The sequence below is a fragment of the Hypanus sabinus genome, chromosome 2 (genome assembly GCF_030144855.1).
Source record: "Hypanus sabinus isolate sHypSab1 chromosome 2, sHypSab1.hap1, whole genome shotgun sequence".
Classification (NCBI taxonomy): Eukaryota; Metazoa; Chordata; class Chondrichthyes; order Myliobatiformes; family Dasyatidae; genus Hypanus; species Hypanus sabinus.
In genome coordinates, this window is record NC_082707.1 from 21,410,130 (window position 1) to 21,436,306 (window position 26,177).

The 26,177-nt window shown below is 40.9% G+C and overlaps 1 protein-coding gene across 2 annotated transcripts in view; it reads right to left on the minus strand.

The window, feature by feature from the left end:
- Window positions 1-1,191: 1,191 nt before the first annotated feature.
- The window catches only part of LOC132406975 (TSC22 domain family protein 2-like), a 90,787-nt gene continuing 65,801 nt past the window's right edge, over window positions 1,192-26,177 (minus strand). For both annotated transcript variants that reach the window (XM_059993152.1, XM_059993159.1), the window contains 2 exons: window positions 8,762-8,813; window positions 1,192-2,867 (listed from right to left, as the gene is read on the minus strand). In XM_059993152.1, coding sequence (XP_059849135.1) covers window positions 2,592-2,867; window positions 8,762-8,813 — 328 coding nt within the window. In that variant the 3' untranslated portion in view covers window positions 1,192-2,591. The remainder of the gene's footprint in view (window positions 2,868-8,761; window positions 8,814-26,177) is intronic.

A 26,177-nucleotide genomic window follows, 5' to 3' on the forward strand; every position in this document is an offset into this window, starting at 1 on the left:
CACAAAATGCTGGAGAAACTCAGCATGTCAGGCAGCATCTATGGCAATGAATAAACCAATCAACTTTTCCAGCCAAGACCCTTCTGCAGGACTGAAAAGGAAGGTGGAAGATGCCAAAATAAAAAGGTTGGGGGGGGGGGGGTAAAGGAGGATAGCTAGGTGATAAGTGAAGCCAGGTGGGTTGGAAAGATAAGGGGCTGGAGAGGAAGGAATCTGATAGGAGAGTAGAGTGGACTATGGAAGAAAGGAAGCAGGTAAAAAGTAAGAGGTAGAGTGAGAAATAGAAGAAGAGCGGAAGGGGAGTGCCTTTATTTTAAACCGGAGATTTCAATATCCATGCCACCAGGTTGGATCCAGATGGAATACAAGGTTGTTGCTCCTCTACCCTGAGAGTGGCCTCATCTTGGCACAAGAGAGACCATGTACCAATATTTCAGAATGGGAATGAAAATGTTTGGCTGCCAGGAAGTTTGTGCTCGACGAAGCGGCCCCCCAATTTACGATGGGTCTCATCAATGTAGAGGACCTCGACAGAGAGCCAGGCAAATAAATAACTAAAATCAAAACAACAGCAATTAACCAGGAGTCTTGCACCAGAGTTCATTATAAGGCTATAAGCAACTTCTCAGAAGTGGCCCAAATTAGAAATTAGAAGTGGGGGGTGGGGGTGGAAATCAGGACAGTGGTGCTGAGCAAATTGTTGAAGCTAAACTGAAAAATGCTGAGAGTACTCAGAGGGTCAGGCAGCATCCGTAGAAAGAGAGCCTGAGGTAATATTTTGATTGATAATCAGGAACTATGTGACAGAACTCACTTCCTTAGTTAATGGTGGAAGCAGAGTTTTGATTTTTTTTAAGGCGGATATATAGATTTTGATAAACAAGCGGGTGTAAGGTTACTACTTTAAACAGTAATATTGAGGTGAGGTTACAGCGAGTTCAGCCATCACTTATTAGATGTCAGACTTCAGGAGCCGGGTACCTAAATCTACATGTTCATATCCCTTTCCCACTTTACAGCCCAAAGACAGTCTACAAAAGCCCAAATACCACCTTGCAATCTCATTTTACAGGCAGTCAAGTTCCAGTAGTCAATTTTGAAGTTAGACACAAGGAGAGATTTGATTTTTTTTTAAAAACTACTGTTGCAATTTTGTACATTTTAATTTAACCACTCAGGACAAATTGCACATCTGAATCGGCACGTTGCATTTATTAAATACAATAAAATCTGCAATGTAACAAAACTTTATGCATATGAAATTCAAAACACCATTTAAACAAAAGATGGCTCACTCCAATTTTTTTCTGACTAGCACTTTTAACACTAGTTCGAATCCAACAGCTGTTTTTTATAGTTTTCATTGGACATTGTTCACAGACTAAACTCGTTACAGTAAGAGTGCTCAGTAAAAACATGAGGTAAGAAACTGGTTTGACAAAGGGGTCATGCAGAACATGCTGAAGATTAAAAAGAAAATAAAGGATGCACATTATAGGTCAAGGAAAATAAAAATATAAACTAAAATATGTTCAGAATAGGCGTACAAAATAAATGAATTCAGACACGGCTTTGCTTCTTTGGTTACAAAGTAGGTTGAACAATTTCACAGCTTATTATTCCCCCCAAACATACTGAGGAAAGGAGAAAAAAAAATGTAGAACTATCATGGCAATTCCCCCCTCCCTCCTTAGCTTCAGATAGAAAATCAGCAACAGAAATGAGCACAGTTTATTTTTCTTTTATCAAAAAAAAGCCCAAATATCCTTTCAAGGTCTTAAGTCACAATGTCTGGTGCCTACTTGTACACATCTGCTATGGTCTTCCTTACAATACTTACACACTATACAAAATTTACATTCAAAACTTGGGATTCAACTATTACAGAAGAAAATCCCCGCGGTAAAACTGCCATTAGTGTTAGAACTCAGGCCAGGATATTTTTTTTGAATTTTATTATTGCCTATATTTTTTTAAACTAATATATGCAATCCCAACTATCGCTTGCTTTTACCAGTAATCTTATCTTTTAATTTCAAACTTACAAAAAAAAGATTCTGTGACATTGTTCATTTACATATGAAAATAGCAGCCCTGTAATAAATAAAAACAAACAGTAAATGAAAATTCATGTATGCAAAAAGTTACTAGAACAGTGGCTCTTTTCGAACAGAGCTGCTAACAGGATCTTGATGTTAGACAGGAAAAGGCTCGTAGCCTGCAGATTCCTATATGTTTTATATATATATTTATTTATTTATATATATATATAAAAACCTTGGTAAGCCAGAAAGACTAGGTACCCACTTGTCTGTAAACCTGGTGAAAATCAGCTTTCCTCCAAGAAGTTACAGATCCTTCAGCCACCTCTCACTGTGCAGTCACACGCTTGATGCCGGCTGGGACATCACACGCAGAAAGCTCTTGCAGATGATTGTCTAATACTGAAAAGGCCAAGGAGCAAAAAACACATTGAAGCATGGCTATTTGCTGCATCAAGGTAGAGTGGTAAGAACACCAGTGGCACACAGAGACAGGATTTTTCTTTTGTTTTTTTTTTCTGAAGTATTTCCTATGCAGGCGAGCAGTTTTCATGCAGAAGGAACATTAGGTTGTGGAGGCGGCTGCGTCTGTTGTGTGCTTTGTTGAGGTTGTGCTCCTGCAGTCGGCTGCTGTGGTTGTGAAGTGCTACTGAGACTGGTCACCTGGGTTTGAAGCTGAGACAGCTGGTCATTGTTTGCTAGTGATTTTAATAGTGAATTCTCCCGTTCAAGTATGCAGTTCTTTTCAATCAGCTCTTTGATCTGCTCCTTTAAGACTTCCACTTCTTCTCTCACTGCATACATCAGGTGGCTTTTCACCAAATCCTGTGATAAAAACATGTAATCAATAAACATGCGTACAGTGAAACAGATTTCACACTGATCTGAAATCCTTCTGCAAAACAGAAATGGCCCAGCCTGCTATCAAGGTAAAGTGAAATCAAGGCAAAGTGAGGGCAATATTCTTTTTGTTTTTACACAACTTGCATCAAGAAAAATCAATATATTTAATTGAAAGAAAATAATTTTGTTGCCAAGACAGTTTTATAATGGACATCAATGATTACATCTCTTCCATAACCTCAGCTCCACTGCAGTAATCTGAGATCATGATTTCAGGCTGCCCTCTAGTCAGAAATAAATGGAATTTTTGAAGCCTGTAAGTATTTATAAATGTTCAGAGTAGAGTTCCTCCCATATTGCACCATCCAGTCTCACAACAGATAAGAAAGGCCAAGATGGTGTGGACGTGGAGAGGATGTTTCACATTGTGAGAGTCAAGCACCAGAGGGCACAGCCTCAAAACAGAAGGACATTCATTTAGAACAGAGATGAGGAATTTCTTTAACCAGAGGGTGGTAAATCTGTGGAATTCATTGCCATAGATGGCTGTGGAGACCAGGACATGTGTATATTTAATGTGTGGTGATTAGTCAAGGTGTGGAAGTTACAGGGAGAAAACAGGGAAATGGGGTTGAGAGGGAAAGTAAATCACCCATGATCAAATGGGTGAAGCATACCTGATGGGCTGAATGGCTTGGTTCTGTTCCTGTGTCATATGGACTTACGGAAATATTTTATCTTTATTTAGAACAATTATATTTCCTTAGTTTAGAGGGTTACCACAATTATACTTACAGATATTCTCAAATTTACCCATTTTAAAGACACTGTTTGAGATGATCCACAGGATGCATTCTGCACGGAAGCAGGTCTGCATCCAGCACTTGCAAGCATACAGTGGAGGACTTCTTACTAGTAAAGAAAACTCCCCTTGGTGGCAATATCTCAGACAACGTATGGAGTCAAGTATTAAATATCACAAAAGCATTCAAAATGACCCACCTGGACAGCAGTACTGCTGAATTATTAATTGTATTAATCTCAATATGACAAATTTATTCCTCAGTATCTGGGGTAATGTTGACGGGACCAGCAATCATAGCTTATCCCTAACTGCCCTGGAAAGGTAAACAACTTCTTTCAACCACTGCAGTTCCTTCTGGTGAAGGTACCCCCAGGGTATTGCTGGGGAAGAGAGGTCAAACTTTTAGAACTAAAAGATTGGCGATATTTTCAAAGCAGGGCAATGCACAACTTTGGAGGGGAACTTGCACGAGGTGGCATTCCCTTGTTCAGATCACAGATCTGAGCAGTGCTGTTAGAGAGAAGCCTGGGCAGCCGCCCTGTAGTCGAAGGAGAGAATGAATGCCCAGGGTGGTTCGGTTCATTGGATGCCAACATTGCAACTCTGCATGACGTTGATTTCTTGGAGGTGCACTCACTGAGACTAGTGGAGAATATAGCATACACCCCGAGCAACTACCCTGCCTACAGTTGTGGTTGACAGGCAGCATGTCACTTGCAACAGAGACCAGTCTCCTGACCTACCATAATTACCTATAGCTTGTCTACATTAGTTTCTGGCCAGCATTAAAGAACACATGAACAGGCCATTCTGCTCACAATGTTGTGCCAAACCGAATAAATCAGTAATCAAATGGCCACTAAACTAAATCCCTTCTGCCTACACGGTGTCCATATCCTTCACTTTTCCTCATGTTCATGTGTCTATCTAAACATCTCTTAAAAGTGCCTAATGTATCTTCCTCTACCACCTCCCCAGGCAGCACAATCCAGGCACCCACCACTCCCTGTGTAGAAAACTTGCCCCTCACATCTCCTTTGAACCTACCCCTCTCACCTTACATGCTATTAGACATTTCAATTCTGGGAGAGAGATACTATCTGTCTACTCTATCTATGCTTCTCACAATCTTATAAACTGTTTGTCCAACCTCTCATTATAGCACATCCACTCTAATCCCAGCAGCATCTTGGTAAACCCTTCTGCACCCTCTCCTAAGCCTCACCATCCTCCTAAAATGGGGCAACCAGAACTGTATGCATACTCCAAATGCTGCTCAACTTGAGCTTTATAAAGCTGCAACATAACTTCCAAACATTTGAACTCAATGCCTCAACTAATATGTCTTCTTAACTTCTTAATCACCCTATATGTTCACCCATAGGGAGCGATGAACTTGAACCCCAGGATTCCTCTGCTCATCAACACCTAACATACGGCCAGGCTAAATTACATCTGCCATTTCGCCGCCCATATCTGCAACTGATCTACATCCTGTTGTATTCTTCACCAGTCTTCTATACTCTCTACAACACCGCTAATCTTTCTATCATCTGCAAACTTACTAATCCACCCAGCTACATTTTCAGCCAGGTCACTTATATGTAACACAAGCAGCGGAGATCCCAGTACAGATCCCCGAGAAACACCACTAATCACAGACCTCCATTTGTGAAGATGACACTAGCGAGACATGGTGATGCTTTGCCAGGCAGCAAACAAAACTAGCGTTAATTCTACAAAATATACTTTTTCGAAACTATGATCATTGCAATTTGTAGTTTGTAGTTTCCTGCAGGGAGGTGTGCTTTTCAACTGACTCCACGACCTGCCATTTTTGTGGTGTCCTGAAATATTCAGAGAAATGGGCCTTTGAGGAGGTGTGCTCTCTAATCTAGTCAGCTCTAAATTGCACCCTCTCATTTCTGTCCTGTGAAAAATGAGCTGGCTGTTAATACCTCATCTTTCACACATTAGATACTTGGATGACAAGCTCGAACACATCTAGTCTCAGGAACGTCTCTAAGATAAGTAGGTTTTACAAGTCAAACTGACTGTCTTTACGATGGGCTACGAATGTTATGATAAAGAAGGTGAGAAAAAACAAGTCATTTTAGTTATCATTTTGTTTTGCAATTTCCAGCAGTAAATCAATTTGCCAGCAGGAACTCCTGTACCCCAAAAAAAACCTTTCCAGTACCACAGCATTTCAACTGAGTATCAAAAAGGGAATCTAATTTTGCCATATAATTGCCAGGAAATGCCTACTGCCAAGTGTCTCAGCACCTATCCTTGGTATTCACCACCATGTCCTGCATCCGTGTCTCCATGGTGATGGTGCAGGATGTAGTAGTAATGGACCTCCCTGACCAGAAACTTAACTGGGCCAGATATACAACAGCCACAAGCACAGCTCAGAAGGTAGGTAACCTCCAGTAACTGCCTGACTTCTACCAACCTAAAGGCATTCCATCAAGAATACTGCATGTCATAAATGTGTACAGTTAGCCTGCCCTCACAGTAGTGATGCCCAGTATGAAGGTCAAGAATTAACACTGCTGCAGTAAAACTTTAGTTAGGCCACATTTGGCATACTGCGTGCTGTCGTGGTTGCCTGAATTGGGAAGTATCTAAAGTACAAGGTTGGACAAACTTGGACTGCAGTCACTAAGGCCAACCTGAGAGAATCACATAACAGAACTGCAGTTAGTCAGAGATTTTCTAGTGTGGGAATGTCAAATACCAGAGGTCATAGCTTTAAAGTGAAGAGAAAGTTGAAGGGAGATTTACACTGATTGGGCACTTTATTAGGTACAACTGCACACCTGCTCAGTAATCAGCCAATCATGTGGTAGTAATGCAATGCATAAAAGCACGCAGACATGGTGAAGAGGTTCAGTTGTTGTTCAGACCAACATCCAAATGGGGAAAAAATGTGATCCAAGTGACTTTGACCGAAGAATGATTGTTGATGCCACACAGGGTTGTTTGAATATCTAAAAAAAAAACAGCAGATTTTCTGGGATTTTCATGCACAAGAGTCTCTAGATCAGGGGTTCCCAAACTGGGGTTCATGGCATTAAAAAAAAGGGTTGGGAACCCCCGCCCTGCTCTAAAGTTTACTGAGAATATTGCAAGAAACAAAACACATCCAGTGAGCGGTAGTTCAAATAACCACGGGTCACAACAGTGGTGTGCAGAATGATTGTTGGTTCCACACGGGCTGGCTTGAGCGTCACAGAACTGCCTGATATCCTGAGATTTTCACACACAACACTCTAGAGTTCACTGCGAATGGTGCGAAGAACAAAAACATCCAGTGAGCGACAGTTCCGTCGGCAAAATGCCTTGTTAACAAGAGAGGTCAGAGGAGAATGGACAGACTAGTTCAAGCTGACATGGCGATGGTAACTCAAATAACCACAAGTTGCAATGATGCTGTACAGGGAGAGCATCTCTGAATGCACATGTCAAACCATGAAAAGGATGGGCCTCAAACATAAACTCAGAGGTCACTTTATTAGGTATTCTAGGCACCAAATATAGTCACTGAGTATATATGGCAGGTCTACTTTTCAAACAAAGAGTGCTAGGTGTCTGGCACACACTACCAGGGAAGTGGTAGAATCAGATACTCTATGTATCTGAAAAAAGTTTTGGTACCCTCTTTAAAAAGCAAACACGAGGAAATCTGCAGATGCTGGAAATTCAAACAATGCACAAAAAATGCTGGTGGAACACAGGAACACAGCAGGCCGGGCAGCATCTATAGGGAGAAGCACAGTCGACGTTTTGGGCCGAGACCCTTCGTCAGGACTAACAAAGGAAAGATAGTAAGAGATTTGAAAGTAGTGGGGGGAAAGGGAAATGTGAAATGATAGGAGAAGATGGGGGGGGGGGGGGGAGAGGGTTGAAGCTGAGAGCCAGATAGGTGATTGGCAAAAGGGATACAGAACTGGAGAAGGGAAAGGATCATGGGATGGGAGGCCTAGGGAGAAAGAAAGGTGGAGGGGAGCACCAAAGGGAGATGGAGAACAGGCAGAGTGATGGGCAGAGAGAGAACAAAAAGGGGAGGGAAAAAAATAAATAAATCAGGGATGGGGTAAGAAGGGGAGGAGGGGCATTAATGGAAGTTAGAGAAGTCAATGTTCATGCCATCAGGTTGGAGGCTACCTAGCCAGTATATAAGGTGTTGTTCCTCCAACCTGAGTGTGGCTTCATCTTGACAGTTGAGACGGCCATGGATAGACACATCAGAATGGAAATGGGACGTGGAATTAAATTGTGTGGCCACTGGTCACATGGTCTCCCAGTCTGCGTCGGGTTTCAGTGAAACGGTGTCCCAGTCTGTGCAGACTTGGAGACCATTTCGCTGAACACCTACACTCTGTCCACCAGAGAAAGCAGGATCTCCCAGTGGCCACACATTTTAATGGCACACAAGGGCAACATCCTGATAAAGAATTCAGTGGCAGCACAAATACGAAAACAAAATCCAGGTGGGCAACTGGCGTGCAGAGACCTTTAATAAAGTGCAGCTGCACAATAAAGTGGCTTCTGCAAATTTGTCTGTTTATGTGTAGGCAGCATCTATGGAGGGGAATAAACAAGTCAACATTATGGGTTAGTATCCTTTATCAGATTAGAAAGGAAGGGGGCAGAAATCAAAATAAGGTTGTAGGAGGAGGAAGGGGGGATAGGAGTACAAGCTGGCAATTGAGGGGGAAGGTGGGTGTGTGGAAGGCGTGGAGATGAAGTCAGAAGCCGGTAGACTATAGGTGCAAAAGGTAAAGAGATGAAGCAGAAGGAAGCTGATATGAAAGGACAGTGGACCCTGGGAGAAAGGAAGAGGAGGAGAGGCATCAGGGAGCTAATGGGCAGGTGATGAGAAGAGAAAGGGCACGAGGATAACCAGATTGGGGAATGGAAAAAAGAGAGGAAGGAAGCAGAAAGAAATTACTGCAAGTTAGAGAAATCAATGTTTAATTGAATAAATTCAAACTTATTTGAATTTGAACTTGCATAATGCAAATTGGAAACAAATTGAATCTTTAGGGATAATTTGACTCACCATGGCCTGTTCTATTTTGTTGTCGATTGCAACCACATTAGCTCCTGAAGCACTGTAACAGAAAAAGTGCACCATGATTACAGAGTTCAGCATTTCCAGAAGCTTCTAAATGAGACCCCAACCCTTTACAGCATGCACTGTTACAAAATGAGACTAGTAAAACAATGCCTCGAACAGTCACTGTAGATGGTAAGCTACATAACTGTCCGTTTAAATGTGAAGTAAATCAAGCAAAGACTAGATATAGAAATGAGATTTGATGAGTCTCCCACCCCCCCCAATTCCAACAGCTTTATTCAAACTCCACTACAGCCACACTACATTTCTCAGTACACGAGACATCTGAACACCCTGCTACCATCAAGTATACATTACTTACGACAGTACCAGCAGCAGTATACCATTCTATATTTAACTATATTAATGAATTCAGGCCCTTCTGGCCCAACTAGCCACCTATTTAACACAAGCCTAATCACAGGACAATTTACAATGATCTAGCCCGCACATCTTTGGACTGTGGGAGGAAACTGGAACACCTGGAGGAGACAACACCTTACAGTCAGTGCTGGAATTGAACTCTGAACCCCAGAACAACCCGAGCTGTAAAACCGTTACACAACTGCTTCACTACTGTGGTAGTATAATGTATATTTAACTATGTACTTTATGGTGACCTGTACATGTACAGAATCTATTTATCAATTAATATTAGTGCGTTAATATTATTTTATGTGCTGTGTGTGATACATGTATTGTGTTTTGCACCTTGGTGCTGGAGGAACACTTTCATTTCGCTGCATACATGTGTACAGTTGAATGACAAACTTAATTTGATGTTTCAGCAAACTCTTACCATGTACTGTCGAATTTTATGGCAGTTTTTTAACAAAACTTACGCAAGAACAATACTTCAGCCCATTATATAGGATCTTGCAAATATTGTTTGACTTATTTACAATTCACCAATCTCAGTAAGATAACAAGTTTGTTTTTCAACTTGAGATATACATAGATAGAAGGCAATTGGCAGTAAGCTGTATTACAGCGACACCAGCACAAAGCAGTACGACACAACATTAAGACCTCAAAATAACATGAATAAATGTTTACTCCAACCATGTACCAGTTTAATTTTGATATAAAAAAGTGATACTGGTCAGATGCCAATATAGTAAATGTTTAACATCTGAGGTAAACTTATCATCAGTTTATCAAAGCTCACGGGAAACAATCTGCGTTTGAGCTGTCACGAGCTGTACATTTATACAAACAAATCATATAAAAGGCAGAAACATTGTTTTCCCCCCACTTTTACCCTCCGTAACGCAAAGTGCTAGAAAAGCTCAGCAGGTCAGGCAGCACCCATGGAGAGAAATAAACAGTTGATGTTTCAAGCCTGAGACCTTTCATCAGGACTGGAATGGAAGGTACACAAGGAGAGGAAGGAGTACAAGCTGCAAGTGATAGGTGGAACCAGGAGAGGGGAAGGTGGGTGAATGGGGAGGGGGATAAAGTAAAAAAGCTGGAAGTTGACAGATGGAAGAGGTAAAGGGATAGAATCTAGTAGGAGAGGACAATGGGCCATGGAAGAAAGGGTAGGAGGGACACCAGAGGGAGGTTGGATAAGTGGAGTTAGGTTATTTCAGATTTCCAGAATCTCCAATGTTTAAGATTAAACCTGGGAAAGCATCAAAAAATTTAGATCAGAGTGATTTTATCTCACACCAGATTAGTCAGCACAGTGCCACAGTGCCAGTCTCTATGATTAATGCAACTTAAATCTTCCACTCCATTGGAGGGTCACTCAAGCACACTTCCTTTAATTGAAAACAAGATTACTGAAAGATCTCAGCAGGTCAAGCATCTTCTACGGAGGCAAAGGGATGGCTGACATTTAAAATCAAGACCCCGCATCAGGTCCAGGAGTGTAAAGGAAAAGTAGACAGTATACAGAAGTGAGAGTGAGGAGGTGAGGCAGAGGTTGGTGGAATACGATGAGGAAGGTATGAAAAGGTTGAAAAAAAGGGAGAGGAAACCTAGGGTGGACTGGTAGGAATGGGGAAAATGAACAATGACTATGGTTTACTTGAAATTGGAAAATTCAGCATTCATATCGTTGGGTTACGGGCTACCTAAGCAGAACATAACATGCTGTTCTAACCCAAGGCAGTGGAGAAGGCAGAGGACAGTCCTGATGAAGGGTCTCAGCCTGAAGCATCGACTGTTTAGTAATCCCTCCATAGATGCTGCCCAATTTGCAGAGTTTCTCCAGCATATTGTGTCCTTATAATATTTCACTGATAGAGCTCATTTCGAGTTTTAAAAAAAAACCCAGAAGTTTAAAGAATCTAAATTCTTAGTCTCAAAACAGCATGGTGTGAAGAGTCACTATATAATCTTTGCTCTCCATCTCGACTCCTACTCGCCCTTAAGATCCCATCAGCACTGCTCCCAACCATTGGAAATCTAGAAGCAAGAACTATGGAACAAAAAAGCAAGCTCAAGCATGTTCTAATGTTTCGGAAAAAACTGAGTCACAACACCGAATATTCAAATCAAAAAGTCAAAATTTTATACACAATGTGGTGAATGTTACGCAGGCAATTACTCTACATAAACTAGGTTACTGAGTGATGGGCAAAAAAAATCAGAGTAATGAGAAAACTAAATTGTGGTTTCAAACTATCCTCCATTTTTCTTTCATCAATATGCGCACCCAAGAGATTTTGAAATGTCCCTAATGTATCTGCCCCTACAACCACCTGACAGTGCATTCCATGCACCCACAACTGTGGGAAAAATACTACCCCTGACATTCTCTATACACCTTCCTACAATCACCTTAAAATTATGCCCCCACATACAACATTTCCACCATGGAAAATATTCTGCCTGTTGTATTCTAACTACAACGCTAAATGTGGTCCAATTAGTCTTATAGAGATGTAACACTACCTCATCGATATTGAACTCAATCTCACAACTAATGAAGTTGAGCAGACCATGCACCTTTTTAACCACCCTATCAACTTGATAGTTGAAGTTATTCCAAATCTTCAATACCCTTCATATAATATGAGAACAAAGAATACTGAGGCTATAAAAGTGGAACCTATGTGTACTAAAGACATGCACTCCAAAACAAGTCCTGCTTCTGACCAAATTCTTCCAATACAACCAATTGCTTAATGTGTAAAATTCCTCACTATATCCCAAGCACAAAGGATAGGACAAATCCAACCTGGCTGCTTCTTGCAAAATTAGTCTACTCTCAGTTACCAATAAATTAATGAAGTCATCAAAGGCAGCATTACAAAACATGGAGGTGAAATCCTGAAGGGAACGGAAAATAATTTTGCTGTACTTAAACCAAGTATGACATCAAGGGGAAAACACCACAATGGCTGGAGTCATAGCTCACATAGGAAGTTGATTGTGATTATTGGAAGTCAATCATCCCTGCCCCACTAGCATTCTTTAGCATAGTTTTCTAAGCCAAACCACCTTTAGATGCTTTGTCAGAAGCGAGAATCTTCACCAATGAGTTTGTTGGGCAATGCCATTCACAGCTCCTCAGCAAATGAATCATTTCATGCAGGCATGCAGCAAGACATTCAGGTAGGAAATACTATATGGCAAGTAACCACAAAAGTGCTACTCAACCACCACCATCAACAACAGAATCTGACTCCCTAAGGGCCAACAATGGTGCCATTACCAATTAAAGTACTGCATTTACACGATTAGAAATTCAAGTGAATCAATGGCCACTAGAGTCCTTCAGTGGGCAGGTATCTGTCACAAACCCCTTATACCTAGTAGTTCAAACAAAAACTTTCCAAGTGCACAAGTGTGTTGGAACACTCTTCACTTGCCAGTATGAATCCAACAAGTAGTTCAGTACCACACAAGAAGACCTTAACACATAGGAGCATAGTCCACCCCGCCCAGAGTCTGCCCTGCCATACTATCATGGCTGATTTTAAATCCCTCAACCCCATTCTCCTGCTTTCTCCCTGTAACCTTTGAAACCCTGACTAACCTAGAGCCCATCAACCTCCTAATTAAATATTATTATACCCAATGACCTGGCTTTCAGAGTATCTGTGGCAATGAATCCCACAGATTCACCAGCCTCGGGATAAAGAAATCCATCCTCATCTCTGTTCTAAAGGGACGCCCTTTGATTCTGAGGCTATACCCTCTGGTCCTATACTCCTCCACTATAGGAAACATCCTCAACACACCCACTCTATCTAGACATTTCAATATTCAAAAGGTTTCAATGAAATTCCCCCCTCATTCTTTTACACTCCAGCACAAGCCCCGAGCCATCAAACCCTCATACATTAACCCTTTCATTCCCAGGATCATTCTCGTGAACCTACTCTGGACCCTCTCCAATGCCAGCACATCCTTTCTCAGATAAAGGGCCCAACGCTGCTCATGATATTCCAAGTGCAGTCTGACCAATACCTTAAAGTTTCAGCATTATTTTCTTTAATTTGCATGCCATTCACTACATTAAGATTGTTTCCTCCATCAACGCTTGTGGCATTTTGTAGACGGTGCAAACCTCATTACAGCTACTGGGCTAGACTGCTCTAGTAACAATTCCCAAACTGGATTCTTAACCACCAAAGGGCAATAGCAGAAAGCATATAGAAGTGGAAAGGTTCTCTTAATTCTCACAACATTCTGACCTGGAAATAACTGTTTCCTATTGCCAATGGGTTTAAATCCAGGAACTTCCTTGGCCAATGGCATTGTGGAAGTACTTTCATCAGGAAGACAATAATTAAAGGTGGCCCAAATCCACCTAGAGGAAGATGATTAATAAATGCTGGCTTTGCCAGTGATGCCTACATCTGTAGAAAGAATTAAACACAAACACCAGAGATAATGAGTTTCAAAATCCTGAGAAATGAAGCACTGGGAAGAATATGGAGCAGGTCCCTGGCTCGTGATGCGGTTTAAGGAAAGCCCAATGTAAAATAAAACAAGGAAGCGAGTCAGTGACTTTAATTCACAGGGACTGAAAAACTACCACAAAAAGCACTGAATGTACAACTAAAATATACAACTGTTATTCAAATATTATGCCTACGTATCTGAATACAGAAAGCTGCACAATTTGGAAATTCTATATTGTTTAAAATGATTTGCAGATCATTCAACCAGGCCAACAGCTGCAAGATTGTTTTAATACTGAAAATGAAATCGGAAGGGCAGAAAGTTTTCCATTCTTCATCAGCAGTGTAGTTGCAATGTACTGAGAAGACAGTTTCCTTTGGTGTAAGATTTCACTAGAAATCCAACTTGAAAACATTTACTAATCAGATGCACATCTAGTAACAAAACTGGGGATAATCTACTATCACTCAATCAATTGCACAGAACAACAACATATTTACAACAGTACAGAACTACAAACACAATTCCCCAGTACTAATGTAGACGCATGTGTAATGGCACACAAGGGCAACATCCTGATACAGAATTCAGTGGCAGCACAAATACGAAAACAAAATCCAGGTGGGCAACTGGCATGCAGAGACCTTTAATAAAGCACAGCTGCACTAAAGTGGCTTCTGCAAATTTGTCTGTTTCTGTCTAGGTACACTCATTTATATAAATATTCATAATTCCCTTTTCTTTCATAAAATGTTTGGAATTCTTGGCTACATGTCCCTATTCCCACTTCTCCTTCAAATGCAATTATTGCTACTCCACAACTCCTTCCTTTCTGCCTCCATCATGACCACTTTCAGTATACTAAGTGCTTAGACACATTTAAAATGAGCTCCTTAAGGTTGTGAAATGACTAGCTAGTGTCGCTTAAAACCAAAACACTCAAACGTGCAGAGCTCCTATAGTACTCCTCTCACATTGTGGAGAAGTTAGAACAAAATAATTCCATAAAATTTTAAAGCTCCCAAATCAAATCTGAGTCATTACACAACACCCAATCCAGATCTGCTTTCCTGACATCTTTCTTTGTCATCTCCTGTTCAATTCAGCACAGGGTCCTGGGCAGGTCTAGCTTAAGGAAACATTGCCATTTATAAAGCTTGTTTGAACTACTGAGTCCCTAACAAAACCAGTTCGGTGGACCCATCGGAGGAGACTGTGCAGGGCATTCCTCTGTCCTAAATAAATCATACTGTAATTTTAAAAATCGAGATTTTGAAGTACCAACTAGCTTAAAGGCTAGTGGAGAAAATAGATTGTAAATAGCATTTTCCTCAAGTTTAGTGGCACTCAACTTGTGGACTCAATGCTAAGCATTAAAACAGCACTTTCCTGGTCCCACCAGTGTAAGAAAAACTCACATCTGTTTTGAACTTGCCCCCTCGCACCTTAAATGCATGACCATATAATGAACACTTACCCCACAGAGTGACTGGTAATTCTGTAACAATTTTTTTGGCAAGTCATTTTCAGAAGCATGGATAATTCTACAGAACAAACTCGACGGAACTCTGAGAGAACAGCGAGTGCTGTCTGACAATTTATGCTATAGCCTTCCGGCTTCAGTAACAGGATGTATCATATGAAAAAAAACGGCAGAGTCACAATCATCAAAAGGCAAGTAGAGACAAAAATTAGCACAGCATTTGCATTGGCACTGATTGAAATCCACCACCTCTAGCTATCTACATCTAGAAACATAAGAAAGATGACACTTATCTAAATGCAAGAATGATTTCTGCCACCTTCACAGGAAACAGGTCAAACTGGACTGTTCAGAAGTAGTTTCAAGAGTTATTCCAAGTAAGTTTCCCATTACTTATATATTTTTAAAAGACGATGAATTCATATCCTCTGAAGTTTAAGCCTCCTGGTGACTCAGCCATCATCACTAATGCAGAGTAATTATTTGTCATCTTGTAACACGTAGCTGACATCTCCAGCTATGTAAAATCTTGGGAAGCATTAGTAATAACCTTTAGAAAAGGTAGAAGCCCACAGGTTAAACAAGGTGCAGTAAACTTCAACCCTTACATTTCCAGAATCATATTATCACTGACACACTCAGAGGCCACTTTATACCCAATGAAGTGGCAACTGAGTGTTTTTCTGCATGTTTGTGGTCTTCATCTGCTGTAGTCCATTCATTTCAAGTTCAAGCTCTTCTGCGCACCACCCTTGTAATGCGTGACTTTACTATCACCCAACTGTCAGCTTGAGCCAGTCTGGCCATTCTCCCTGATCTGTCTCATTAACAAAGTATTTTTGCCCACAGAACTGTCACTCACAGGATTTTTTTTGTTTCTCACACCATCCTCTATAAATTATAGAGACCGTTGTGTGCGGGAGTATTCAAGAACATTTTCAACCTATCACTGCTAGTTCCCACTTGCTTCAAAAAAGCAACAATTATACCAGTGCCCAAGAGTAGTGCGAGCTACCTTAATGACTATCACCCAGTAGCACTCACATCTACAGTGATGAAATGCTTTGAGGTTGGTTATGACTAGACTGAACTCCTGCCTTAGCAAGGACCTGGACCCACTGCAATTTGCCTATCGCCACAACAGGTCTATGACAGACATAATCAATTGCTCTTCACATGGCCTTAGACCACCTGGACAATACAAACACCTATGTCAGGCAAACACGAGGAAATCTGCAGATGCTGGAAATTCAAGCAACACACACAAAATGCTGGTGGAACACAGCAGGCCAGGCAGCATCTATAGGAGAAGCACAGTCGACATTTCGGGCCGAGACCCTTTGTCAGGACTAACCGAAAGGAAAGATGTCAGGATGCTGTTCGTTGACAATAGCTCAGCAATTAAAACCAACATTCCCACAATCCTGATCCTTAAGTTACAAAACCTAGGCCTCTGTACCTCCCTCTACAATTGGATCCTCAACTTCCTAACCAGAAGACCACAATCTGTGCACATTGGTGATAAGATTTCCTTCTCATTATCAACACTGGTACACCTCAGGGATGTGTGCTTACCCCACTGCTCTACCTCTACACCCATGACTGTGACTAGGTATAGCTCAAATACCATCTATAAATTTGCTCATGATACAACCATTGCCGGTAGAATGTCAGATGAAGATGAGAGGGCATATAAGATCAAGATATACCAGCTAGTTGAGTGGTGTCGCAGCAACAACCTGGCACTCAATGTAAGATGAAAGAGCTAATTGTGGACTTCAGGAAGGGCAAGATGAAGGAATATGAACTAATCTTCAGAGGAAACAGAAGTCAAGAAAATGAGCAATTTCAAGTTCCTGGGTGTCAAGATTGCTGAGGATCTACCCTGGTCCCAATATATCAATGCAGTTATAGAGAAGGCAAGACAGCAGCTATATTTTATCAGGAGTATGAAGAGATTTGGTTTTTCAACTAAAACACTCAAAAATATTATAGGGGCAGTGTGAAAAGCATTCTGACCAGCTGCATCACTGTCTGTTATGGGGGGGGGGGGGGGGTGGCTACTGTACAGGGCTGAAAGAAGCTACAGAAGATCATAAACTAGTCAGCTCCATCTTTGGTAATAGCCTTCGTAGTACCCAAGACATCTTCAAGGAGCGGTGCCTCAGAAAGACAACATCCATTACCAAAGACCCCCATCACCCAGGGCATTCCCTCTTCTCATCGTTCCCGTCAGGAAGGGGTACAGAAGCCTGAAGACACACTCAGTAATTCAGGATCAGTTTCTTCTCCTCTGCCATTTGATTCCTAAATGGACATTGAACCCATAAACACTACGTCACTTTTAAAAAATATATATATATTAATTGTTTTTGCACTCTTTAATCTATTCAATATTCATATACTTACTGTTATTTTTTTTCTATATAATCATGTATTACATTGAAATGTTGCTAAGTTAACAAATTTCACAACGCATACCAGTAATAATAAACTTGATTCTGAAAACCCCAGGAGATAAACAGTTTGAGATACTCAAACTGCCCCATCTGGCACCAATAATCTCTGCAAGATCAGTCACTTAGATCACATTTTTTCCCCATTCTGATGTTTGATCTGAACAACAACTGAACTTCTTAAGCACGTTGGCATGGTTTTATGCATTGAGCTGCTACCACATAATTGGCTGGTTAGAAACCTGCATTGACGATGTGTGCAGGTGTACCTAATAAAGTGGCCACTGAGTATGTTGGGAACTTTGTACACAGCAGCACAGTGCAATACTCAAGTTACTCTAGGATACAATAACAATTAAAAATAAATAATACACTAAAGTAGCACAATAGTGAGACAGCTTTCATGGACTGTTCAGAAATCTGCTGATAGAGTGGAAGAAGCTGTTCCTAAAGCAGTGAGTGTCCATCTTCAGGATTTTGCACCGCCATCCTGATGGTAGCAAAGAGAAGCGGTGATACAATCGTTGTTGGTAGAATCTCAGATGAAGATGAGAGGACATACAGGAACGAGATATGGCAAATAGTGGAGTGGTGTTGCAGTCAACTTCAGTAAGACAAAGGAACACATACCAATCCTCAGAGGGATCAGAAATGGAGAGAGTAAGCAGTTTCAAGTTCCTGGGTATCCAGATCTCTGAGGACCTAACCTGGACCCAAAATATTGATGCAGTTATAAAGAAGGCAAGAAAGTGACTATACTTAACTAGGAGTTTGAAGAGATTTGGTATGTCAACAAAAACACTAAAAACATCTATAGATGTACAATGGAGAGAGAGCATTCTAAAAGGCTGCATCACTATCTGGCATGAGGGTGAGGGCTACTGCAGAGGACCAAAAGAAGCTGCAGAAGGTTGTATATTTAGTCGTCTCCATCTCGGGTACTAGCCTACAAAGTACCTAGGACACCTTCAAGGAACTGTGTCTCAGAAAAGCAGCGTCTATTATTAAGGACCACCAGCACCCAGGGTATGCCCTTTTCTCACTGTTACCATCAGGTAGGAGATACAGAAGCCTGAAGGCACACACTCAGCGATTCAGGAACAGCTTCTTTGCCTCTGCCATCCAATTCCTAAATGGACAGTAAGCTCATGAACACTACCTCACTTTTGAAATATATATTATTTCTGCTTTTGCACGATTTTTAATCTATTCAATATTGTAACTAATTTACTTTTTTCCCCCCTCTTCTATATAACATATTGCATTGAACTGCTGCTGCTAAGTTAACAAATTTCGCGACACATGCTTGTTATAATACAGGCCATCCTCGGGTTACCTATGAGTTCCATTCCTGAGTCCGTCTTTAAGTCGGATTTGTACGCAAATCGGAACAAGTATATCCGGTATTATTTAGTGTCAATTAGTCAAATGTTTGTCTTAGTATATAGTATATATTTTACCTTTCTATGCATATAAAACACTTAAGAAACCTATGTATTCCAATAATTAAACTACTGTGTTGCTTAGTAATAATTGCAGTTTTCATCAGGGCAAGGCCTTTCACATGCTCCATTATTCTCACTTTATCCTTTAAAATTGTTCCAATTGTTGACCAACTGTAGCCTAATGCTTTTCCCATGACCGATGGCGTTTCACTTCTTTCCAAATGCTTTATTATTTCAACTTTATTTTCAATCGTGATCACTTCCTGTCAATGGAACAGAAACACTGTGGGCAGCGGGTCCCAAGCTCCGCTGGGTCCTAAGAACCACCGCACTGAGACAGACTAAATGGGACATGTGGGGGCTGTGCTGGGTTTGGATATTTGATCCTCCACAATATTCCGCGTGGAAATTTAAACTAGAGGTGGCAATGTTTTTTTTTAACGAGGTCAAGTTGCGAGCTCGACATCAACCCGGCACGGGAGCAGTCTGTCACTGGATCGAACTTGGAAACCTCCGTTCTTGAGCCCGGCACTGATCTCACTGCGCCACCAGCCGACAGGAACTGGGGGTGGGGGTTCAGGCTGAATCTTACTAAGAAAATTTAGGCCAAATACAAAGTTAAGCACTCAACAGTGTCAATGATTTAAAATGGCAGATGTCATCACGATCCTACTTAAAATGGCGGGCAGCGTTCTCCTTCCTTGGTTCGTAAGTACGAGTTGTCCGTAAGTCGGACGTTCGTAACTCGGGGACCACCTGTAAACCTAATTCTTATTCTGAGGTATCTAACTATCCAAGTACCCATGTCTCAAAAATAGTCAGGACCCCACTTTCAATGCTCTTCGAGGAGGTTCTAAAGACTCTACCCTCTCAGGGAGAATACAGTGATCAGTCTAGATTCTGCAGCCACTTTGTCGCAATCTTTCAGCAACTTCAATTCCCCTCTTCATTTTGTCTAACTCCAGCCTGTCAGGCGTGACTTCAGACAATCCACCAATTCCAAAGTCCAGTAAACCTTCTTTGAACTGATTTTCACACTTTTTTTAAACTAAAGATATTAATGCTATTCCAGAACTATTTCAACAATGGCCTATATAAATTTAGCACAATCAACCTCAGGACTTTTAATCTGATAACTGCTTACAATCCTCCAACTGCGCAAATGTGTTCTGACCAACGCCTTATAAAATCTAAGTGTTACATCCTTGCTTCTATACTAATCCTCTCAAAATGAATTAGCAATGGAGGTGCAGGTGAGCGGAGTTTGGACATTCTCCGTGACTGTGTGTATTTCCCCAGGTGTTCCATTTTCCTCCCCCAGTGTTTGTGGGGCTGCTAGGAAACTCAGAGATGTTAATGAGAACAGGGCAGGCGAGAGACTGGATTACTGGGGTGGGGCACAGAGAGCGGTGAGATTGCTCAGAACTGGCATACAACAGCCGTCTTGTAAATCAAGTAACAGGTTGAGTACCTCTTTTCCGAAATGCTTGGGGCTAGAAGTGTTTTGGATTTTGTATTTTGCAACATATAATGATACAGTTTGAAGTCTCAATCATTTTCAACTCTGAATTTGTATGCAATAGGTAAGTAGTCTTTGTCTTAGCAATACATACAATATGCTGGAGGAACTCAGCAGGCCACGCGGCATCTATGGGAAAGAGTAAACAGTCGACAGTTCAGGCCGAGGCCCTTCATGAGGACTGAAAAAAACAGATGAGAAGTCAGAACAAGAAGGTGGGGGGGGGGGGGAAAGAGGAGGAAGTAGCATAAGATACTAAGTGATGGGTGAAACTGGGAGGGGGAAAGGGTGAACAAGCTGGGAATTTGATAAGTGAAAGAGATAGAGAGGTGGAGAAGGGGGGAATCTGACAAGAGAGGACAGAAGATCATGGGAGAAACCAAAGGGGGAGGATCACTAGTAGGAGATGATGGCCAGGTAAGGAGATAAGGTGAGAAGGGAAACAGAAATGGTGGGGGGAAATGGTCCGGGGAGGGGAGAGAATTACCAGAAGTTCAAGATATTGATCCTTCATGCCATTGGGTTGGAGGTTACCCAAATGGAATACAAGGTGTTGCTCCTCCAACCTGAATGTATCCTCACTGCGGCAGTAGAGGAGGCCATGGACTGACATGTCCGAATGGGAATGAGAAGTAAAATTGAAATGGGTGGCCAACAGGAGAACCCTCTTTTTCTGGTGAACTTTGTCTTACATTTGTTCATCATACACTTAACAGTAAAAAAAATTACATATTATTAATTTAAATGAAAATATGTGTGCAGAGTAACAAAAACAACACAGCAGCGTCGAGAGAATACCTGACTCAGCTGTTGAACAACAACAATGGCAAGATTTCAGTCTCCACCTACGATGCCATGTTTTAATTAAAAGGCTACGACACATGGTATTTGTATTTCACACTTTTAGGTTTTATGTGAAGTATAAAATCAATCCAACACTGCAGAATTCTTCTGGTGCTAGATTTTTGTGATCAGAAGACGCCTTAAAAATTTAATGCTCTTCATTTTTTAAATTTCTGCAACCAGCCTGCGGAACATTCACAATTTCAGTGCCTATAACAAGTATTGACCCCTTGAAGTTTTTATGTTTTACCACATTGAATCACAGTGGATTTAATTTGGCTTTTTTTTGACACTGATCAACAGAAAAAGACTCTTCAGTGCCAAAATGAAACAGAACTTTACAAAGTGATCTAAATTAATTACAAATATAAAACACAAAATAACTGATTACACAAGTATTCACTCTCTTTGAGCGAGTATTTAATAGATGTACCTTTGGCAACAATTACAGCCTTGAGTCTGTGTGGATCGGTCTTTATCAGCTTTGCACATCTGGACACTGCAATTTTTCCCCATTCTTCTTTACAAAACTGCTCAAGCTCCGTCAGATTGCATGGGGATCGTGAGGGAACAGCCCTTCTCAAGTCCAGGCAGAAATTCTCAATTGGATTGAGGTCTTCTCTCCAGCCAGGCTATTCCAGGACATTAACTTTGTGGTTTTAAAGCCACTCCTGTGTAGATTTGGCTTTATTTTTAGGGTCGTTTTGCTGGAAAACACATCTTCTCCCAAGTTGCAGTTCTCCTGCAGACTGCATCAGGTTTTTCACCAGGATTTCCCTCTATGTTGCTGCACTTATTTTATCCTCTACCATTACGAGCCTTCCAGACCCTGCTGCATGATGCAGCCACCACCGTGCTCTCTCATAAAGCCGCAACTGGTGAAGCACCTGGTCAACAGTGTTATATGCGCAGTTTCTCCCATCTCAACCACCAAAGGTTATTACTCCTCCAGAGATGTCATAGTCTCTTGGTGGCCTCCCTCACTAGTCTCCTCCTTGTACAGTCCCTCAGTTTGAGAAGACGGCCTGCTCTAGGTAGATTTACAACGGTACCATACTCTTTCCATTTCATGATGATCACTTAACTGCACTCCACGGGATATTCAATGACTTGGAAGTTTTCTTGTATCCATCTCCAGACTTGTGTTTTTCACTAACCCTTTTGCAGAGCTGCTTGGAGTGTTCTTTTGTCTTCATGGTATATTTTTTGCCAGGATACTGACTCACCAACAGTTGGACCTTCTAGATCAGGCATGGGCAAACTACGGCCCGGGGGCCATATGCGGCCTGTTAAGCTTTTTAATCCGGCCTGCAGAACTTGATGAAATTATATTAATAAACCTTGTTAACGTTTTTTCCCCGCAATTCTGGCGTTTTCCCAATAGATGACGCACTCTATATACATTGACCTTTGTTGAGGTGCAGCGTATTACTCCACATTTGCGCTTTACTCTTTGTTCGGCTCGACCTATTTGTGTGAACAGGCGGTCAGTGTCATGAACATCAACAAAGCCAGCCACAGATCCAAGTTAACTGACCAACACCTCTGATCCATCCTGAGAATCGCCACAACAAAACTAAATCCAGACTTTGATGCGCTGGCTAGAAAGGGAGACCAACAACACTGTTCCCACTGAAATTAAAAATAAGTTTCTTCATTGTGTTATGTAAAAAGTGCATTTGAAAATATTTTTTTCAATAAGCCTTACATGTTACATGTCATTTCTTTTAAGTGATGGACATGAGTAGTGCACAGGTGCACGTACGTTACCAAAATAAAAAATGCGCTCCAGATCAAATAACGCGCTCCGCATACTGGCGCGCTGTCACTGTTCTGTCATTGTGCTGGTCGTTGTTGAGTTTTGGCACAGGGGACAATTGAATAAGAAGGAGCAGGACAAGTAGACCTGCATCCCCTACTGTTTTTGAAATAAAGACAGTCAGGAGGAGAGTGATGATGATAATATCTTGAAGGATAACAGAATTTTCAGTGCTTTAAAGTAATAACCGTTACTATTAAAAAAAGCTGTATTTTATTCATTTAATTTTCAGTGTTTTAAAAGTCATTTCAATAAATAGCTAAATACCATGGGACTTCAAAGACAGATATTTTGTTGTAATGCATTTGTTCATTTACAATTGAAATTAAAGCACATGTTTTCTACATATCCCATGACATTTTATTTTCTCTTATGAGGTGTATTACCAAAACACTCCGTCCATCTGCTCCTGGTCCGGCCCCCCTGTCAAATTTTAGAACCCTTTGTGGCCCACAAGTCAAAAAGTTTGCCCACCCGTTCTAGATACAGGTGAATTTTTACTGCAATCAATTGAAACACCTTGATTGCACAGGTCTCCAAAAACAGATCTCCATTTAGTTAATTATGTGACTTCTAAAACTAATTGGCTGCACCAGTGATTTGGTGTGACATATTAAAGGAAGATGGGGAATACTTACGCAATCAATTATATTGTGTTTTACACTTGTAATTAATTTAGATCACCTTGTAGTGATCCGTTTTCACTTTGACACGAAAGAGTCTTTTTCTGTTCATCAGTATCAAAAAAGCCAAATTAAATCCACTATAATACAATGCTGTAAAACAATAAAACATGAAAATTTCCATGGTGGGGTCAGGTGGGGAGTTGGGAGATTACTTTTTATAGGCATTGCACCTTCAATTTTCAGTTCGTCATGATAGATCTTTGCTTGTTTCATGATCAGCTCACTGTCAAGAGGTGTATGTTCAGTCTGACACAAATGATACATGATCAAGATGTTCATTTCTTACTTATGTAGTGTTTGTCTATTTTTCATTAACTTCTTCTCATTATGTAAATGAGACCACTTCTCAGAACTATCGGTGGTGCACAGAGACATGCACATCACTGTTGTCTATTGTCTCGTGGAATTTTCTATTTGTGACGTCATGTCAGTGCTCAAAAAAAAGAAAGTGGATTTTGGAGTTTTTGGATTTTGGAATTTCAGATAAGATGTACCCAACTTGCATATGTATCCGTTGTCTTTACCAGCAGCATGCATTACTTCTACTTTAACTCTCTGAGAATGTACCCTGAAAGGCCACACACTATAATACCACTACTTTCTGAAAAATCTTACTGTAATCGGTATTTTCAAGGCAGGGGAAAATAGTAGATAATAAGACCGTAAGACATAGGAGCAGAATGGGGTCATTTGGCCCATCAAGTCTATTCCGCCATTCCACCATGGCTGATTTATTATTTCCCTTAACCCAATTCTCTTGCCTTTTCTCCAAACTTTTGTTGGCCTTCCTAATCAAATACGTATCAACTTCGGCATTAAATGTACCCAATGACTTGCCTCCACAGCCATCTGTGGCAAAGAATTCCACACATTCACAATGCTCTTTTATTCAATGGGCTGCAATGAGATTCTTCACACCCCACCCCCCAATTCTTCTAAACTCCAGCGAGTACAGGCCAGATCCAGACCAACACCATGCACCCAAACTGAGGAATTCAGATGATGGCATTATATATTTGACAATTTCTAATAAACCTATAGACAACAGCTTTAAATTTAAAATTTCTCTAATAGTGACAGCTTAGTGTTCAAATTCTACCATGGTTGTAAAGAAACTGGTTAAATGACTAAGAAAAGTATTCAGAAAAGGAAAAACAAGATTAAGTTACATATTCCTCCATCAACTTTTAGTTTCTCCCAAAACTTAAAGCATTCTCTTAACTTTAATACTGTGAAAGGAAAATGTATCAAAAATAATTAGACAGACAGATGATACTTGAAGGTTAACAATTATGCAATGTGTAATGACAGTGGCCCCACTGAGAAGTAAATTACAGTAGGCATTTGAAACAGTGTGACCCTACCTTAGTGCCAATTCCACAAGTGTTCTGGCAATAGGGATTCATCTACCCTGAAAGCCCCACTCTTCATAGAACAGTCATTCCCTTATCAATCATGAGCTTATTATCATTCACATCAGCTCTTTAATTAAAATACCTGAGGTACATGCTCCCTTTAATTTCAGCCTTCTTGTCTAGTTATAATTTATACCACTTGCCCAGCCCAAAGTATGGTAGAAACAAGGCTATCAAACAAACAGCGCTGTCTCTATGGTGCTCTGGCAGTTTCTTATAAAATCAAAGTGTCAGTCCAGCCCTCTCACTTCATTTAAAGTCTCATCTTTGTTGCTCATCATAAAAAAATGCTTACCATTATTCCTTCTCAAAATCTCTGCATTAAGTGACAGTTCTCATTAACTTCAATAATTTCAATACAACATGTACCTCTCCTCAGCAAACTGTCAAATTTCATGGCCACCCTTTTAACTCATTCTCAGATATCTATCTCACCACTTTTCTACTGCTCCACATCCAAGTACCATTTCCTCTCACGACCTGTCTATTTTTGTAAGAGAAACCACAATTCACTTTCAAAATCCCAGGTTTCTAGTCTTTGACCTTGGGTTCTGCAAAATCCAAATAGGTTAATTTTCCACATACTTGATATCTAGCTCCAATTAAATTAGGCCTATACCTTGGCTTCTCCCATTTATCCCTCTTTTCCCTTAAATCAAAAGGAAGTTTGGGGGGGGGGGGTAGGTTAATTACTTTTACAGTCCAGCAGAACAGAAAAGATAAAGGACTATTGTGATTGAAACTATGGCATCATGGAATTTGCCATCAGAAGTCAAGAGCAAAGATACTAAGCTATGCAAACTAGAACAAATCCCCTCTGGTTTGAGTATAGT